Here is a 21302-nt window from a genome sequence, read left to right as displayed (position 1 = left end):
ACACCAGGGTGACATTAAATCAAAACACCAACACTTCCATCAACTGGTCACTAACTGTAGATCTGCCAGCTGCTGCTGCTGCTGCTGAGGTGGAGAGGGGTTGGAGTTCAACCTCCATAGTTTTCCATAGAGTTTTCCCATAAACACTTGGTAACCACAATACATCATTGTGATAGATTGAAAAAAAGCATTTTATATTGGAAAATATGCTCCGTAGGAGCCATATATCGAGGATGCAATTTAGCCGTGTGGGAGTGTAATTTCTGTGGGACAGGGTTAGCCATACAGAACAGACGCACAGTAGCCTGTAGCACAGGAGAACAAAACTCACAGCGTAAGCAAGTCTGACGACGGGGTGGGCAGTAATGACCGAGTGTGAATGGTGAAAAAGGCAGCCACCACATTATTAGTCACCTGAGGCAGGTACAAATATTTGAACAGCAAGCTTGAACATTTTATTTTCTGTGGTGAGGCCTTTTACTGGGTCACAGTCCATTGCTCCCATGTGTTTGCCAAACGGTTGAGGCAGCTGATATTACTTTCCCTTGTTACATTTACATATGTTTACCTGGATTTATTTTGGCCAAAATAAAATAAAAATAAATGGCTTCAGGAACTTTAGTAACTCAGCTCTCATTTAGATTAGAAATTAGTGTTGAATATATTTTATTGAGCCCACACTCAGGGAAACTGACTGGTTGGAGCAACAAAAGAGCAGAAAATGGCACAAAGACAGAAAAAAAAACAGCAATTAAAAATATAATAAAAGTTAGATGAAATAGAGAAAATGAAAGGAATCTTTTAAATGTAAAAATAGAAAATAACACCAGAATTATTTTAAATATTTACACTGAACAGTATTTTATGCAACATGGTCACAGTGGAAGTTCTCCCTACAGTACGTTGGTTAAATGTTGGAATTGTTTGTCTTTTTTCATCAAAACAATATATTATATCACATTTATTAAAACTGCAGCCTCATAATAGTATGTTGATTTTTTTCACTCATTTTATTTTAATGTCTCAGCCATTTTTGAAAGGTTCATATCTTCATTTGTGCAAAACAAAACTCAAAGTTTATAATATTTTTGATCTGTTCTGAATCAGCAGAGCGTCTAACATGTGTACTGCGTATTACTGCAGTCAGTGGTGAAATTACTGAATTTACAGTGTGTGTCATTCTGTCTATGCATTAAAATGCATTACAAATTTTAATCAGATTAATCTTTGAAAATCAATCAATGCAGTATACAAATTATCTTTGATAGCTCTACATAAAATGATAATTACTGATCTCCAAAGTGGTGAAATTATACACCTAAGTATACAGAAATCTAGCTCTGCAGGGCAATGAAAGGTACATAACAAATGCTTTTTTTTGCAGTAATTATTAAAAATACCAGTTCATTATAGTGCATTTACAACCCAAGGTCATCGCCGTGTCCCACAGTTAACAGCTCAGGTGAGTGAGAGGATTGTATAGTGGTCATGATGTTTTTCTTTCCTATCTGCTCCTGAAGGCCACAGATAAACTCTATAATTAATAGCTGTGATAAATGCTCTTCTGACAACACGACAGAGGATTTGTGTCAGAGTGTTGTTTGAACTTGGGGCAGTCAAATGAGCTTAGTAAGTTGTCAGCTCCCTCTATAGCGGCTCACAATGCACAATTTGAATGCACAAACAATGAAGAAAAGACAAAGAGAAAACACCTCCACAGCTGGTGCTCCAGTGTGAGACGCCACAGTGTACAATAGTGCTAAAACAGAGTGAATGGGCGAAAAGAAGTTTGGAGAGTCTTCTGTCCTTTGCTGAACCACTTCAGCTGAAGGCACTTTTTTTTCCTCCTTTATCACAGCGTGGCAGCCTGCCACAATCTGTGCTACGCTAAATCAATTAGCATATCATTAAGATAGCTTGTTCCAGCACAGTAAGCATAGAAGTGGGAGACAGAGCTCCACTCAAAGGGCATCATATCTTTGAGTCCATGTGGTGGGCAGTGTGGAGGTTTGTGCTGAGTGGTGGTCTCGGTGACTGTGTGTGTGCGAGAACACCTGAGGAATGAAGCCTTCAGTTTAAAACCTTAGAACACAGAAGTTTTTTTTATCCTAAACAAAATTAATTAAAAATATTCCTTAACGTTTTAAACAACAAATTATAGTATTTTAAAAAGACTGAGAAGGAGGGAAGATCAGCTATATATTATATCAAATTTTCTTTTCTTTTAGTTTTGATCATTTCATGATTATGACATCCTGTCTGTTGCAGCCAACATTTTCAGTTGTTTATAAATCTGAATTTTCTCTGCAGAATAAAGTTTTCTACCATTGGCTACAGACTGGAACCCTGAGTAAGTTCCCCAACTTCTCTGGGATTTGTTTTTAATTACTCAAAATTGACTTTGCAATCTCAACACAGCCACATTCACTATAAAATGTTATAAAACACCTGAGTAATTGTGTATAATTAGTTATCTGCTGGTAGTGGAAAATTCACTTATTTGCAAATGATTTTGTCACAAAGGAAAAAACAATTCTACATTACTGTTCATCAGCAACCTCAGTGTCACTTTTAATCAAAGAAACCAACAATCAATCTGCAATTACCGGCAACAGAGCATCACCTTGGCTGATGGACGAGTCAGAGAAATGACAGGCGGAAAATGTAAAAAAAGTAAATTTTTAAGATGTTTAAAAACACTGAGTAGAAACAGGATAGAATCTAGTGTTTGTTACAAATTTTCTTTAACTGCCGACTGCGAGAAAATTAGCCAAAACTGCCTTCCCTGCTGCAGATAACACAAACAGTATCTGTTTAGAATTAACAAATAGCTCTCACACACATCAGTTAAGAAAATTAAATTCCAATCACTCTAAATCTCTTCACTATTACGTCTACCACACTGGGATTAGGAGAATCAGACAGAATGTTATATTACTGAGGGTGAGCCAGATAATAAAATCCTGAGATGATAAAAAGTCATAAAATAAAAACTCGTCTGCCTCGGGCCAAATGGCTGCGACTAATGTATTACATGGCATACACTGGTGCCAACAACTAATTCAATGACAGGGAATACTAAAAAGCGTCCACTCTCTGATTCCTCCAGCCAGATCTGCAGGTGTCTGGATGGATTCTGAAGAGAGACTGCAGGGGCAACTCTCCATCCACACCAAACAACACAGTAGGTGGATGCAGAGCTCCTGATTTCTGTCATATCTCCTGACGCTGTCAGTCACAGCAAACGATTGAAAGAGCCAAAACACAGACTTCAAAAGATCAGGGCAGGCTTTGAACACCAAGCCAGTTGCACAAACCATCAGCGGCACATCAGTATCCTTCAGGCTTTTGAGGTTTAGCAAATTTCTGTGTCTCTTGGCTACAGATGCCACACTTGGCAGAGTCTTCTTTGGATACTAGACAACAAAGCAAAGTGAAGAGGCACGGCTGCAACAAAGAGCTAGAACACCGCACCAGTTAGTGTTAACTCCTGTTGTCGCAGCTGCTGGTTCTCCAACGCAGACACACTTCAGCACTTTCAGCAAAGTTCTTCTTCACATTCCTTAATTAACTTTGTTTCTATAACAAATCTAAGCATATATGGGGTTAAGAAGTGTTTCGCAACAACCCAGGTGTGTTATGACATATGTGAATTGAATTCCAAAAATGATATCAACATGTAGAAGTAAGAGGAGAAACACTGGTGCATACATAAAATGACCTGGATGACTGAGGACCTACACAGGCTAACATGTTTTTCACCATAGCCTGCAACATCCACAGCTGTGTCTATGACAGAAGATGGTGCAGTAGTTACTGACATTTACTGTATGCTAACAACCATGACTATAGAGATATAAGTTACAACAAAAACTAGAAAACCAAACACGTTTGGCTAGGAGTTTTGTAGCATCTATATATTTGTACAGTAATGTCATTGCTCAGAGCAGCAGTGTTTTCACTTGTGGTAACTTTTTTTCCCACAATATTTATCATCCATCATCAGTAATAAATGTATGATAACACATTACTTCACGTTTCTCCACCACGGTCTGCCTCCAAAATGCAATACTGATATGCAAACCTGTCTTTTAAGTGACGTGACAGCTCATCACAGCTGACGACAGCCGTGACAATAAATGTCTCATGTCATGTCAAGTCAAAACCAATATTCAAAGACAGAACTCTATTACATGTTGTGATATTCAGGCAACAGTTGTTGAGTCTCCAGCCTTGACAACACGCACCGCCATCTGTCCTCAACGACACGTGCTACGAGAATAAACAGATCATTCGTACAGCAGAAAAAAAGGTGTAAACACTTGCTGTGGGGCGTCTCCCCGCCACAGCCGAGTGCCTCGCGCTGCAACCCGAACCCGAGTGATGTCGAAAGGTGAAATCTCCACACATCAATTTCGTCTTGACCAGCTCAGTGCAGCAGAGCTTATTACTGACTTCCAATCTGTCTCCAGTGTTCAGCCTGTGTCAGTAATGCTGGGCTCCCCGGACCACGAAACGCTTCATTAAAAAGCCTGGCCGTCCACAGCACATTCGTGGCAGCCAAATAGAGTGTCAGAGCACATTTTTCATCTGCAGATTAAACCTATGTAAGACTGAATTAAACTAAATTAGATCTGAAAATGAGAAATAAACCAAGGCCAGACGAGGAGAGGGGAGGGGAGGAGAGTAGGGGTGTGGACCCTGTGACCAGGAGGAAACCACTCCCTCTGCCACGCTGAACTGTTTGTGTTGTTTCTTCTTTTATTTCTCTGCAACCTCTCACATACGTTTGGCACCGGAGCTCCTCCAGCCTTTATTTACAGATACTAAAACATTCTCTGTTTTTATTAGGACAGAGGACGCTGAGAGGCGAAGGCTTGACCTTCCTTATTCTTTCATCCCTCATTGTGATCTGAAGGATCATTCTCAGGCTTCCAGTCTTTCAAGATTAAAGCGTCTGCTCTCCCTGACCACAGAAAGGCTGTTTATTTCTCTACAGTGAAAGTGCAGTAGCTTCTTAGAGTAAATTTTACACTGGCTCTGTGTCTGCACTGGCCAGCGCATCAGGGATACAGAATTCTGCACTGAGAGATAAAGTCGGCGCTAATCAATCACTCTGCCCCCCCCAGCCCACCTCCACCCTCACCCCTGACTACCTCCTCTCTTTCTTTCCCTTTCAGACAAACACACACACAACACTCTGCTCTGATAAACACATCTTAATCAGTGCACAATTACAACTCAATTGCCATTTGTGAAACTACAGCCTGTTGAATTCCCATGTATCACCAATGGATGGAAGTCACATACAGTGGATACTAACGCAGACAATGTTATCTTGTCATTTCAGGGAAGGGGTTGTTTTTTTTTTTATGCCCTGCGTGCTCCCACCCACCACTGGGTAAGATCCACAGGCAGCACATTACAGAGGGAAATTTATCCACAGTAGCACAGTATCATCCCCACAGCACAGCAGCCCTTATCGTGGCCCTGACATGAAATACCTCTGAGGACAAAGAAAGAAATCGAGTCTTTTTGTTCAATGCATGACAAACAGGGACTCTGACTTTTCCTTTTCTTTCTACATATCTTTGGAAAACCGTGAGCAATTTGTGCAAGGAGCTTCTGTGAAAATGCCCGCGTTTTGACAGCCCTCCAAAAGTATTCGTCTTCATGACGGCCTCAAATCAGGGCAAGAATTTGGTGAGACCAGGATTTGTAGTAAACAGTTGTCAGTTGACAAATTCGTTACGTATCGACACGGCCTGAGACTGAAATATGTCAGCTGTAAATCATGTTGACACAGGGTGTGTCAATTGAGCAAATGCACAGTGATAAATTGGATTTCTAAACATATTAAACGAGGCAGCAGGCATCCATCTTCACATTTAACATGGAGCACAATCTGAGAGAAGGAGCATCACGCTGTTACTCCAGGCTTTATGAAATTATAGGAGACAATTGCAAATATTCTGCCCAAATTCTTTATTTCTGTCTGTTGGCTATGATATGATGTAAGAAAAAAAAAAATAGTTTCTACATTATAGATTTTAATATTTCAAACGTTGCTTGCACTAAGCAGCAAGAAATTGACCCCCCAAAATCAAACCATTGCCCAGGGTGTTATTTTGTGGATTAAATGGGGGATTGAATGTTTTGAGGGTAATACTGCTGTGATTCTGTGAAGCTTTTAACCTAGTTACTGATGATTCTCTTTATAGATGTTTGTTACTCTGAGTCGTATTTAACACGTGATCTAACCACAGCAGAGATACTTTACATTCAACACATCACACCATTGTCTCTGATTTGCAAGTGTGCAGCCTGTGTGCTAAATAGTTGCCTTGGATTTGAAAATAACCACAAAAGTCAGCTGTCTGAATTGGTTTGTTGTTAACAGTCAGCGTCAAGCTACACGAGCGCCACTGCAAACTGAAGCACTAACACATTCACAAAACACGAGGATACAGCAATCAGCCGACACTGAACAAGCATGGCAAACATCGCACATCAATGGCCAAGTCACTCAGCAGCTCTGTATCCTTTGACTGCTCGCCGTCCATGTCCCCTACACCAGCTGAAAGGTGATGGATTTAAAGACATCTCAATCTACGGTGACATGTATGAACAGTGTCACAGTAAACAGAAGTGGCCCTTTAAAGTCCTTGGCTCTAAATGACAAACACACGCTGATGTTCCAGACAACTGGACAGAATTAGGTTTAATGAACCGTCGATGGAAATAAATCAAGCTGATGGATATTGTTTTAATGTGTTTTACATAAGAAGATGAGTCGTACATTAAAGCTGGTGAATGTTTAATGTTGCCCCTGATCAGTGTGCAAATGGTTTATGTAGGTAAATTATGAATGACGGTTATAAAACTTGCAAAAGCTTTAAAGGAGGATTCCTGAAATCTCTGTACTAGACTAGAGACGGCATTCCCTGATGTCTGAAGCAAAAGTTTCCTTTTAGATCACTAGTTTCTTTTTCTCTACCCACCATATTGCAATTTGCCTCATTGTTTATAAATACTCTTGTAACTATTTTTCTTTTTTATTGAACAGCAGGGCGGTCGGGGAATGTTGCATAGTTGCTTATATTTTTTTAAGCAGTGTTTCTTTTTTGATTTTTCTCCAGCTGTTGTTGAAATGTGCACAGTTGCAAATATATATATATATGGATCAAATATTGTTTTCTATTCCTTTCTAGTGGTTTTCACTGAAATGTGAACAGTTGTAAATATTTTCTTGTAAATACTAGTTTACTGCCTGCAGTATATTTCCACTATTTACTACTCTGCAGGCCTGTAATTGCCACCTAGAAAAATGTGTTAATCAAAATTAAATTAAGTCATCGATTAGCTTGGACTTTACAGGATTGTGAAACGGGGGAGATTAAGGCTGAATATTAAGAATCACATTATAAGGCAGTTCATGTTTCATTGCATTTGCAGTTATATTTTGATATAAGTAAAAAAAACCAAAACAAACAAAAAAAAAAAAAAACAACACTGTGCAATGACTAAACTTGCTGTCTTTCCTCTTTCCAGGCAACAGTGCTACAACTTTACTATGAAGTCTGCAGCGACCTTACACACACATCGATGCATAAGGATTTATTCAACTGAGAATACACAAATCAATACATCTGAAAACACTGAATTTGTAATATTTTAATCTCTGGGTTTCCCTGAGGTCATTCCGACAACAAACTAAATGTTTTATCCTTTTTTGAGTTTATGTAAATGAGGTAATTCATGTCCAAAATGTTAAAAGGATTTTATGTAGTTTGGGTGTAGACTGTATCCACTGAAAACCTAAAAAAGGGAGCGATTGCATCAATAAATAAAACTGTGCCAAACTATGTGTACTGTGACGACCCCTAATGAAGAAAAACTCTTAACGTAATTTGTCCTCTTCTCCTATAAAAGTGATTTGAAGGATATATGGGGATAAATGTTAAAGATGTGTCTCTAAATCTACCAGCTTAGAGTGGTACAGTAGGCCAACTGTAGCAAAGATATGTACGACAGCGTGCTGCTCAATCGAAGCAAAAAAACCTTTTGAATGAAAATCTCCATTTAACCTCGCCACAGAGGTGAAGGAAATTCAGAAGATATTTTTCTGATTTTACATGGTGATAGACTTCCATTTTATCTACTTGTTACTTAGGTTTTATGTTTGTTGAGAAACTAGACACATATACCACTAACAGATTAGCAAGAATGGCTTGAAGTGTTTGGGCCACATATGGTTTAAAGCTTTCAATTATGCTTTCAGGAAACATAATTACAGTGTGTTTCAAACCAAAACAATTTCCTGTTATTCCATTTGATATGTTTTTGTTCTTTTTTGAGTTTAATAAGTCTCCCATGCACCAAACAATTAAACAGCCAACAGAGCATTTGAGGCCTGATTAGTCTCAGACTGGCTTTTAATTTGATATGCATGCAGAGCAGAAAGTAAATGCTTGATCAAGCGAAGCAGGTGGATACGATGTCACTCTTATACAGCTGTGCATGGGAATTAGTGTTTCTGTGTTTCTGCTGTGGTTCAATAATCTCCACTCACAGCCAATAAACAGATTTAGGAAATTGGCACAGCCTGCAGAGTTGGCTTTAGACCGACAGCACAAACAAAAAAACATGCGGGTCACAGAAATGTCCTACCGAATCTGGGTTCTCTTCAATCCATCTTTTTACTGTTTTGAGAGCGATGTCAGCTGCTGGCTCATTTGGGAAACCTGCAATGGAAGAGAAAAGAGAGAGACAGAATGAGAGTAAACAACAGTTGTAAACATTGTGTTAATGCATAGGATAAACAATGAAACAGACAGTCGGAGAAACTGACAACACCATAGATAACAACGTGTTACCTTAATCAACGGGAATCAAAACAGGTTGCCTGTCTGTGCTAGATGAAAGCAGCTGTCTGATAAAGTGCTGTTGTCATGTGCAGCCAGATGTGTAGTGAAAACACATACAGACAAGTTTTAAAGAGAAAAAGTGTGTGGGTGTTAAGAAGTGCTGTATAAAGGGTGTTTGGTTTTGTGCCTACATCACTTAGCAACTCATGTTTGCAGACGATATGGTAATTTTCTCACCTCTTGGTGTTAGTCTTACAACATGAATGTGAGATAAAACACTGGAAAGATGTTGAATTCTATAAATATTCATATTGTTAATATTGAATTTCAACATTTGGTTGACAGTGTTGTCAAAATGTATAAATAGAAAAAAACACACAACTAAAGACGACAAAGATATTCATAGAAAATGTTGTTAGTTACGTTGCAGCATGAATGTTAACATTGTCTACAATGAATGTAAGGCATTTTCTATTTCCACACTTCCACTGTGTAAAGATGTCACTGTAAGTTCTGTGTAGGTCTAGCTTCCATGAGATATGTCCTTTTTTTTACTGTTCATTTCTACTTCACTCTATTGTTAGATAATTGAATTTATAGATGTATATGTCAGATCCAAAACAATATTTCGAATTTACTCGTCCTGACATGAGCACATTTTTGCTTTTTTTAAATTTCCAAATCTACATTTAGTCCCTACAGGATCACCTTTAGAGCCACTTAGAGTCTTCTGGGTATTTTATAGAAGGTGACATCATGGAATTTGATCAGTCAGATGTGGCTGGGGGCTTGTCAGTTTTACCTATGATATTTGTTCAGTCTGACTTATTCATTTTGGTACCTTTGTCTAAGAAACAAAATGAGAATATGAATGAAAATAAATATTAACTGCAGTGAGCCTCACTTGACTAAGACCTAATATTGCTAATGACCCAATCAGTCTCAGCAACTTTGACAGATTAGGTTCTCTACTACTGTTTTAACACAACGTATTGATTAGGAAATGCACAGAATACGACTTGGTTAAATTTTAATAAGGGGAGTTCAAGATTGCTGGATGCTGATGCTGAGATCCTTTGCAGCCACAGTAGAGAAATCTCACAAGAACCAACACTTAGGCTGAGCTATTGACTCCAGAAGCCCTTAGGCTAGCTTTACTACAGTTGAAGAGTATATATGCCATTATCAGAAGTGCTGACAAGCTGCTACTCTGTCACAGCCGAGTGTTTTAGTTGTCTTCATCTCAAATTAATTATAGTTGAGGCCATTATCTTGTGCCTTACAGGAAACCTGATCACATTATTTAGGTGTAAAGCCTCCAAAGTCATGAACTGACACTAACCCCATATAAACAGAAGTCAACACACACATGCAGCCACTTTTCTTTTTTTTTAGTCATGACCAACTTGATTCACACTTCCAAACTAGCTGATCATCTCTATCATAAACCCTGACCTCCATAAGAAACTACAAGTCACAGCAAACACTGTCTTCTTCTCAACCACAGAGGTCAGGACCTCAATTTCAGACAACATTAACTGGTACAAGAGCTGTGGCACCGTCGTAAGCTGTTGGTTATTGTACTCCTAAATATTTTCCTTTCCTCGTGTTATTGCCATAACCATAACATTCTACGACCTATGAAACAGACTTACAACTAGCAAAATGACCTATGCCCTTTGAGATAGCTGTTGGGCAAAATAATAATAGTTTTAAAAAAGAAGCTCTTAAATAGTTTTACTTCAAACCAGCTGTGAAAAGCGTCTCAGTAAGGTTGGAGTTAATATGTACTGCATACTACCTCATCTCCAGCTCTAACTCTCCTCTGAAAAAGGGAACTCTTCAAGCTGCAAACCACATGGTCGTGACAGCCGGTTTGCTTCTCTGAGACTCTTTCCAGAGACTGGGTAGAGCCACTTCACGGGTCTCACAACCTTATCCAGTGCAAAATCAGTTTGCAGGTCACCTGACTCTCCTTAGTGAAATCACTTTTTTGTCTTGTGATGTTCCCTTTTTTTGAGAACTGTTTGCACACATATGAAGGTGTATGACACTTCAACTGACACATCAAGTAAAGTAGACAAACAGATGTGCCGATGACAAAGAGAAGAAGATCCGCGGAGACCAGCACCAGCTGCTAAAGAACAGCAGTGTATTATGGGAAAGAAGCATCATAAGAAAATGAAACAAATCCATAAAGTGTTGAAGAAGTACTTCAAAATGAAGACACAATATTTGTGTCATGAGCAGTGGTTAGTGATTACATGGAATCTATTCCGTGTGGAGTTTCTACAAATGCTTTATTGATTCGAGAACTGTACCTATTAATCATAGCAAGTTTGAAAAGAGGAGGGGAGTTAAAGGACATTTTCAGTAGAACCAGGGTAAAAAACAAAGGAACCTCCTCCAGACCTCCTACAGAAAGACGGGTCAGTGCAGCAGGAGTGGGCTCACAACAACAACTCCACCCAGGAAACATCACTGGCCAAGGTCAACAGCAGTGGCTCAAGTACATCAGCAGTTCTCACTCATCATTTGTCTCCTTCACAGTATCCTCTACCGTCACCTCCGCTAATATCTCATCCAGGTGCGTCTGCCCCTGTCAGCACGGCTAAGTACGCTCAAATGTTGGAAAAAAAAGAAAAGAAAGAAAGAAATGAAATACTCCTGGACTGCTACAGATCTCCGGCACTAAACTACTTACATGCTGTGGTTAGATAAAATAGATTTTGTTGGAAACAGATATCGTTTGTGAACGTCAGCCTTGACAATGTAAGGTAAAGCTTTCACTCACTTGACTTTGGTCTTTTAGAAATAACATGTTGGGTGTTTTGTAAATAATAATCCTATTTAGAGAAAACTGGACGACACACAGTCATAATAATGTTGATAATAATAATAATAGCAAATGCAATTTAATTAAAGCATTTACTTTAGGTTTTTAAAGATAGTATGGGGTTGCCTAGACTGTTTTATAGATCTAGAACTTGATGATTGTTTGTTCTGAACTGAAAGGCTACATCCATTTATTATTTACAGTCAATGGGAAAAGTGCAGATGCAACATCAAAAATCATCAATGATGAAGCAGCACATTTCCTCTCCCTCTCCTGCAGATGTTACTATAAACACAATTAGATAGTGTTACAGGACTTAAGTCATCAGTGTCCTCCACATACAGACAGTTTTTAAACTCTGCACGTCTACATTTCACAGATTCTTCACTTGAATTTTGGACCAACTGACTCTACTTAAGAGCAAATCTAAATTCTATAATTAAAATGAATCATTCAAATGTGTTCCACAACCAAAAAAAGACAATGTTTTCATTTTTCATTTTCAAGTTTAAATTGAAGCTATGTTATGTTAAGCTAATTAGCTAGTGGTCACACATTGCTAATTACATTTTGGGCTTTGACAGCAGGTCTACCTCTTAAGGTAAAAACCTTCTCACCAACAGCACTGTTCACCTTTACTTTACTTATTAAAAATACTTAAAATACATTTTAATTCACATATTTCCAGAACACCTGACTCAATGCCACATTTTTAAAAAAAGGGACAACAGTTTCAAAGGAGCCACAGGTTTTTTTTCCTACAAATATGCTTCAAAAATATATATATCCAAATATATCTTCTCGTTCTTACAGCTGTTTCTTTTGGGCTCTGTGGAGGTTTCATTGAAAACTAATCTGTCAAGAGGAGGAGAGTCTGCATCAGGCACAGTGATGTTGGACCCTCCAGAGTCCCAGCACTGCCTGCCCTGACTCTATCTTACTCTGGGAATATGGATAGCTCAGAGAGATTTGTCTTAGTGAGGCACACTGATGGGATCTGTGCAGCGCTGCGCCTCTGATGAGGACTCAGGTGGTGCAGTGTTATTTCTGCTGATGGCTCTGCACTCCATCATCAGGCACACCACCGTATCCGGGGGGAAGAGGAGAAAGACTACAGCACTTGCTGTGCGAACAAAGGGTTAAGGTGGGACAATATGTTTTTTACCTATACCTAATATACAATAGAGGTTTTGGTGTCACTGCCGCGACAAATACAAGCTGGCTTAGAGATTGAAGTTGAATAATCCATGATAACAGTGGTTCTCCATGGATTAGTGACTTTACTGAAACTAAAATATCAGAATTATAAAATGTTTTAATGCTAAGGTTGGAGCACCTAATGTTAATAAATGGAATTGCTGTTTATATTGTTGGGCCAAATTAGCTTTTGGACTGATGGACTATAGTCAACAAGGGTATTTAAAAACAGAATAGAGTGCAGGCAAGTAGAACTAAACAGTACTAGTTCCACGTGCTTCACAACACGTGCAGGCAAGTAGAACTAAACAGTACTTTTTAGTTCCACGTGCTTCACAACAGTGCATTAGTTGTATTGTAGTAGACTGTGGTCCAGTTCCATTTTTTATGTTCTCGTTTTCAACTGATGTTTTTACCTGATGCTCAACAACAGTCAAAGAGCATTCATTCATTTTTTTTTTATTTATTCATCTGTGTGTTGAAGCAACTCCCAGCAGTTATCAGATGAGGACAGGGGACAAACTGAGTTAAACTGAATTTAACCATAATTGATTTAATGGTGGTTGATGGTTGTTGATGTTGTTTTGTTTTGGTTTTTTTTTTTAAATCTGAAAAAAACAATTGAAACAATTCTGACTGCAGTTCTTAGATACGTAGCCACATCCCACAGAATCTCATAAAAAATAAAATCTCTGATCTCTGACAAACACAGCTTGAAAATGTGTTGAGACTTAAATTGTGAATATTGGGAGAAATCTTTTTTTTTAAAGAAGACGATTTTTATTAGTTTTTAAATATGCAAATTGTATTTGCCTTAAAAAGAATGATACAAAAACAACAGACAGTTGGTTCTTTTATTCCCACGTCTCCTTACTCCCAGATGTGGGTTTAAATCTATTAGACAAACAAGGAGCCTCCACAGACACACACCACAGACAACACTGTCTGGAGTCAGAAAGAAGGGCTGATGTTCAAAAATACCCACTGAACTGGAACAAAGAATAAAAATAATACAAATGCCTGTGCTGTCCCTTCGTTTTAAAGCACGCAGGTCGTTGCTCTACCTATTGCCAACACTGCAAGTATTTCACATTCCAATACTTTCCCAACAAACTTGTGTAGCTCAGGTGTTTTACACACTGCTAAGAAGGAGTGAAGAGTAGCCTCACAGAGCAGGGCGCAGTACAGTAAATCAACAAGTTGAACGCACGTCTTTGCTATGATACATTTCCATTGTTTGGTTGCAAATATATGCGCGGCACATACTGCAGACCCACTGCTTCTGTGTATCCTGAGTGAGCCTATATTGTCTGGGGAATACTGCAACCTGCTGCTGCGTTAGGGCTTAATCATTTCTACATTTCTTCAAGGTTTGGGGCCCGGACTTGACCGAATTCTTAAAAAACACAAAGAACACTGTTTCTTCCCTGGAGGTAAAATTGATTGTTTGTGCTGCGTTTCTTTCTACTGGTTCTCCCTCAGTTGGTCAAGTTCGTGTTTCACTGCTGGTCATCTATTGTGATGAGCTCTCTTCTTCACAGTAGCATACAGCCCGCAGCTGACGTGTCTGTCATGAGTAAATTTAGGTGTTGAAATAGGTCGGTAAATATGTGAAATAATTGAAGAAAAACAAAAGAAAATCATTTAGAATAGATAAAAAAAAAATGGCCTCAAACTGTGGCCCGCGGACTGAATCTGACCATTAGCCTACCACAAACTGAACACGCTCTGGTAGAGGCCAGCAGTGCTTTGTGTTCCTCTGCAGTGTGAGGGGGAGGGGGTTGTCACCCCATTAAGGCCCAGAGGAGAGGTGAGGTGACCCTGGGTGGAGGACAGCGTACTGCCCCAGGACTGTGGATGCCAAAGTGTTAGTGTCAAATTGCCTGGAGCGCCTCCTGCACTAACACTGGGACGTGGCAGGGTGTGACCATGACCGACTTTGCAGCCCACAGAAGGAGACAGAGACAAAGAGGGATGAGAGGATACGGTGCGAGGAAGACAAGCAGAACAAGAGGTGTGAAGAGGAAGAGAGAGAGAGGGGAGCAGAGGGAGAAAGGGGGAGAGGGGGAGAGAGAGAGAGGGAGAGAGAGAGAGAGAGCAGCCTCTGTGGCACAACAGATGATGACCTTCCTTGGAAACATTCCATATAGGTGACGCTAGGCTTTGTCCTACATGCTAAAATTAACATCTGACATTTAACTTTTTAAACATTTCAAGTGTATGATATACAAAAGTTTAAGGCCCTCAAATCTATAGTCCTGTGGGGGGGAATATTTTTACTTATTAAAACACAGATTGTGTTGAGTAAAATACAAAAAACTGTGACTTTGCTAAATGAAGCTCGGTTTGCCTCCGAGCGTCCAACCTCCATCCCACTGATGTGTTGCAACTGTATGTTGCTTCCATGTAACTCAAAATTCCCAAGCTGGGCTAAGCTTCTTGCAGTAAAACCTGGGTGTAAAGAGTACCAGCGACATTACTGGGCCATCTCCGGTTAGCAGGAAGGCATCGCTGTCAGCAGATAAGACGCCATAAACTTCTCCAACCTTCCTAATCCCAGACAGGGATGAAGAGAGCCAGAGTGTGATACTGGCTGAAGAAAATAAAATCCTGCAGTAGCTCCTTGACACATTTGATCTGGACAATGCAGTGAAATGACAGTGTGGATAAACCAGGAGAGCTCAGCTGGATTACACACACATCTCAGTCAGAGCTAAAACTACTCTGTCAACAATTCCAAGATCTGTGTTTGGATAGATGGGTCAAAGATCCTGAAGGAGGCAGAAGAAATGTATACTCCCCCCACCCCCTCCTGAAGGAGGCAGAAGAAATGTATACCCCCCCCTTTTTTATGAAAATCAAATACACATGACTTTTAGAAGTCACAGCTTTTGAATTCTCAAAAAAAGAAATATTACTCTGAACTACACTAACGACATCTTATATAATATTCGTCAACAATAAATAAAACTCTGTCACCCAATCTCCTGTCCTTTAAATGTACAGGACAAGAAACTGACACTGTTTTCACTGACCGGACTAAAAAAGTACATTGAAAATTATTTATGAGAATGAATGTGAAGATCAAAGGATTAATAAAAGAAAAACTCTCTCTAAGTTAAAGTACTTGGACTCTTGGCACTGATCTTGTGAGACACTGAAAGGTGTCTCCTCTCCGGGAAGGAATAATCCATTTACAGCCGCGATGTGTGTGCGTATGATTGATGTACAAACAGGGGCGGCACTTAATAACCTCTATCATTCTGGGTGACCTCACGGCCCACGGTGGGCACTAGTTTGTTTATGGGTGGTACCTCCGACACACCGCTTGTGCAGAAATTCTGTTGTGGCTAATGGGCTGAACTGAGGAATTGGACTGTCAGTGCGGCCTGAGCCCTCATTTTTCTTTCAAAGCGTCTAAGGTACCCCCTGCTCACCACTGCTACACCCAACCTCCTGGCTCTGCAATCATCTGTCAGCGGTGACCGAGTCTCACGGAAAATGGAGGCGTAAGAGAGTGTGTCAATTAGCATTAGCCATCCTGACAAATCTGTTTTTCTCCCCACAAGAGGTCTTTGATAACTTGTTCTTCATTCTCCCCTGTCATGATGTCAGAGGCAGTGGAGTTCTCTTCCCACTGCAGTAGAAATGGGTCAAACGCAGCGATAGTCTACCAGCATGGGAGCATGACCACGTTCACACGGAACTGTGGTGAAGCGTATCCACCAGAGGGAGAGAAGAAGACAAAGACAGAAGGAGCGGAGAGAGACGTGAGGTCCATTCCTAATAGCGTTTGTTTACATCGTGAGATGGATGTTGACCTTTAAGGTTATCTTAAATGTGCAGAAAATGTCAAAACACCTGACAAGAAAGTAAGGCCCCTTTTAAAACACTGCTGCACACGGGGGACACCAGAAGGAGTTGTGGAAAATAATAACAGAAGTGTACTTTACTGTAGCTCCCTCCGCGGTCCCTGCTCTACAGGCCCCTCAGCTGAGTGACGATCTTCAGTCCTAATCAGCTGTATTGTTCTGTGGAGATGCCGTAATAGGAGGCGCTAAGCTGTTTATTTATTAAACAGGCTGTTTAATCCACCCGCTCCCCTCCCTCTGATGTGAGGGGAAGTGCAGTGACAGGTTCCCACTGGCGATGAAGCTTTCAGCACCACGGAGAGCAGCAATAAGCAGTTCCTTCACCAGCATCACAGAGTACACACACAGACACGAACAAACACACACACAAACATTTTTTTTTAATTTTGTTTTTTTTTTTTTTTTTTGCACCCGTGTGTGTTAGTCATTGCCAAAAACACAAAACCATTTCTGGCCTCAGAGTTGACAGTCGACCTGTCCAGGTGGCCAACAGCCTTGGCCTCATGACAGCTGGGATCGGCTCCAGCAAATCATAGGTGTGTGTGTGTGTGGAAGTAACTATGCAATGTAAAAATGTTAATATTACTCTAAACATAATTAAAATGTACCAACCTTACCTACTAAGATCATGTACAGCTGTATTGGACGGATTTCCTGTCATTTAAAACTTAAGGACAAAGAATTAACCATAAGTGTTTTTAATATTTTTTTTTTCAAATATGTATTCAATTGGAAAATGTTTTGTTTTTTATCTGTGGGGTATTTTAAAATTGTTAGCGATTCCTACTGTGTTAAATTCCATGTCTTCTGACATCAGGGGAAGAGACTCATGGTTTGTGTAGATTAAAGCCTGACACTGGACTGAAAATGTCCATAAAGTTTTTTTCCATTTTGATGAAATAATGTCTCTAAAACAATCCTCCTTGTGGTAACAATGATGGCAACGGCCAGTAGGTGGCAGTTGCACAGGCTGTTTTGTCTTCCCAATGTGTAAAAAGCAATACATTCTCCATGAATATTGTTCGTTTTTATGATTCCCTGTAAAAAAGCGTCACTGAGTAACATTTAGAAAATCTTTTATTTGTCCTTTTAACTATTTCATAAAAGTTCACGTGAAATACCAAACTGCAGATTTCAATTTTAATGGAAATGATGTCTGTACATAAAAAAAAAATGTTTTTGCATTTTTCCTTTTCCCCTCCTCTGACAGATTGAGTTACTGACTTGTGACAGTTTTTAAGATGCTAATGAGACGGAAACTGACAACAGTGGATCTTCAGCAGGTTTTTGGCACAGATGAGCGACTAATGAGTTTTCATAATTACCGTAGCGGTACAACAAAGTCTTGCTTCACTTTTTTTTACCAAGAAAAAATGGAAATGAAGTCTAATAAGATACCAGATTTATGCAGAAGGAAATGCCATAAGAAAAATAGGAAAATATGTGGAGAGGAAGTCTAGTTCCACGAAATCACGCCACACAAAAGTAACTTCCCTTCAAACAAACCGCTGACCTGACATTGAGCAGTAAAATGTAGCCATTCTTGTCTTTTACACTTTATTATTAGCTATTGTTGAAAGGTCGGTATGGAGAGGTGCCACGGACGGACGATATCGCAGGAAAAGACCGGGGGAAAAACATTACGACGTGTTGTGAAGTAAAGTGTGAAACTCACAGAAAATAAATGGCTGGAAAATGTTGAAAATTCCCAGAGGAAAGTGTTCCATCCATGCATATTTCCAACATCCTGTGATTTATATGCAGTGAGGCTGCGTTTATTACACACACGGGTTTCTTCTCACACGGCGCACTATATCAGGATTCCTTGACACTTGGACTCACTTGTATCCGTTTACATGCTTTGAAATTTAACTGTGACTCCATACTGTCTGTGAAAAATCCACATCCTGGTATTTGGTAGGAAGAAGGCCTTTAGACCGAATGGAATGTTCTAGAAGCCTCTCTCTCTCTCTCTATATATATATATATATACACACACACAGAGCTCAGAATGTGAACATGTGGTGAATAGATAAAAAAAGTAGTTAAAAGGGAAATCACTGCGTGTGTGTGTGTGTGTGTCCTCTGTAGTGAGTCCAGCTTCTCACTGCTCTGTAATCAGTGAATTCTAATTAGTGACTGTACGATGAGATGTTTAATATTTCAGTGAGTAACTCGCTGACAGCTGTCATTCTGTCATTACACGAGGCCGATGAAGAAGAAAGAAAGAAAAAACACTGCTTTAAAAGCAGAGCTGTCTGAAATGATGATAGCAGCTGGAAAGTTCTTGTTTTTTCTGCCACAAAAACATTTGTTTTTATATTTATTAGCCATATGTTCAATGTTGCTGTGGAACATATTTATCTTTCTATTTATGTTTGTATATTTCATATTACTCTAGCTGGTTTTAATGGTGAAATAGTGTAAAATCAGTTTGTCTTTGTTTAGATCTAATGAGAACACCAGCTCCTTGTTGGCAAACTTTTGCTAAACCTCAGGTCTGGTCCCATAAGAGAGCAGAAACCTTGTCCAGGGCCTAAGTTTGCGCCTCCTCTAAGAGGTTGTGTCTTTGTGCAGCGTAGTGTAAGGTGAACTTGGTGGGCGTTCCTGTGACTGTTCTCCTCTTCAAAGTCACAGCCCTGTAAACAGCTACTGTACTGATGTCCATGCTGCTCTCTTCCATGTGCAGGCTTACACGTATATGTAAATATATCCTCAAACTCTGACTGAATCTCACGGGGAAGTATGTATTTACAGAACAAACACCAAAATCAATACAATGATAGAATGGGACTCACCATAGATGCCTGTGGATATACATGGGAAGGCCTGTGTGGAAATGAGAAAGAGAAAGAGTTAAGACACATATATTTCTGGTTACAACATTATTCCCAGTGTATAATTAAAAAATATATATATATATATATATAATTTGTCCTAAGCAGCCTTGGACACATGACTATAGTTAATAACAAGGCTTCCAGTAGGAACAGAAATAAAAACTAGATTTTAGCCACTTGACAAAAAATTATTTTATTTAAAGTAAATAATTTCACATTGTAATGTCATCCAAATTTCTACTTATTATTATTATTATTTATTCCTGCAAAGGTCTAATAGGTACAAATGTGTGTAATAATGCAAAGGTACATTAATGTTACGTTACAATTTCACTCACTACATAGAAATGGTTCTCCTGTCATAGACTCTGATAGTAAAAATGAAATGTAATTAAACATTTTCAAATGTGTACCAAACGACTAGAAATTTGGTACAGATCTGAAAAATACTATAACTTATCATTCTGTCCTTTAAGATACAGAAATATGTTATACATAGAAATTGCTGCCAGACATGCGTCAATAAACGTTAGGACAAATATAAAGGAAGACAAAAATTAGCATCAGCAGATTAAATAATAAGAGACAACGTGGTGATGTAAGTAAAGAAGCAGAGATAGCAGCGGTAACCTGGCTGTTAATGGTCATTTTAAAATGTTTTAGGCTGCAACCAGTATACACTGCACCACAAGCTGTTTTTATATATATATATATATATTTATATATTCTATATATTTCAAGTCACAGTTTGTAAATTAGGTAGAGTAAGAAACAACAGATTTGTGCTCTTGTACTAGTGTTTTTAAAGCGAGTTAAATTATTTCTTGGAATACAATTCGTATCTTTCTTCATTTACACCCACATGTTTACATCTGCTGTTCACCACGGCTGGTTTCTTCTCCCAAAACCCTGCAAAGACGATGTATATTCAAGCCATACTGTTACTCTGCACCAACAATAAAAAACCAACAACAACAACACACTGTGTACTTCTGTGTACCAGCTGAACCCATACCTGAATTGAACAACCCCCCCCCACACACACACACACACACACACTCTCACCCACAACTCAGTGTATAATTACAGTCTCTCACACACAGCTGCTTCAGTGAATGAGGCGTCCAATTAGCACATATTGTCCACGTACATTATACACAACAGTTGTAGCCTGCACATGCTACGTAAGTACTGGGGGGATTAGGCTTTTGTGAATGTGTGTGTGTTTGTGTGTGCGTGCCCTGATTACATAAGTACCAAATGATGAATATCCAGATGAGGTCAATTGATCCTGTCTGTGGCCGCGGGCTACATTTTAGACACAACTCTCTGTGTTAGATTATGTGCAGAGAGGAAACGCTTCTGTATGGATTCAACATCTGCTGACACGTCTTTGATTTCATGAACATACACTTAATATATTTTTATTCCTTATAATGTAGAAGAGCAACTGAAAACCAGCTGTACTTCACTATCAGCAACAATGATATTACTGCAGTAGCGTGGTAGGAGCGTTTGATTTTAGTTTATTTATTTTAATTTTATTTTTTTTCTGAAATTACAGGCAGTGCTGCGGCAGAAGGATTTTTACCAGGATTTTGTAATAGTCCACCACAGTGTTAGGACACACACACACACATTGAAAGACAGAGACATTAAAAGAATTAAAATTATGATATTATATGATAAA

The 21302-nt window shown here is 39.2% G+C and overlaps 1 protein-coding gene across 3 annotated transcripts in view; it reads right to left on the bottom strand.

Moving 5' to 3' along the window:
• macrod2 (mono-ADP ribosylhydrolase 2) overlaps window positions 1-21302 on the bottom strand; it is a 370465-nt gene that overhangs the window by 77502 nt on the left and 271661 nt on the right. For all 3 annotated transcript variants that reach the window (XM_017037301.2, XM_025060625.1, XM_008321936.3), the window contains exons 7-8: window positions 19571-19601; window positions 8671-8744 (exon numbers count right to left, since the gene is read on the bottom strand). In XM_017037301.2, coding sequence (XP_016892790.1) covers window positions 8671-8744; window positions 19571-19601 — 105 coding nt within the window. The remainder of the gene's footprint in view (window positions 1-8670; window positions 8745-19570; window positions 19602-21302) is intronic.

The sequence above is a fragment of the Cynoglossus semilaevis genome, chromosome 12, assembly GCF_000523025.1.
Source record: "Cynoglossus semilaevis isolate Cse_v1.0 chromosome 12, Cse_v1.0, whole genome shotgun sequence".
Taxonomy (NCBI): domain Eukaryota; kingdom Metazoa; phylum Chordata; class Actinopteri; order Pleuronectiformes; family Cynoglossidae; genus Cynoglossus; species Cynoglossus semilaevis.
This window is presented reverse-complemented; position numbering and strand designations above follow the sequence as displayed.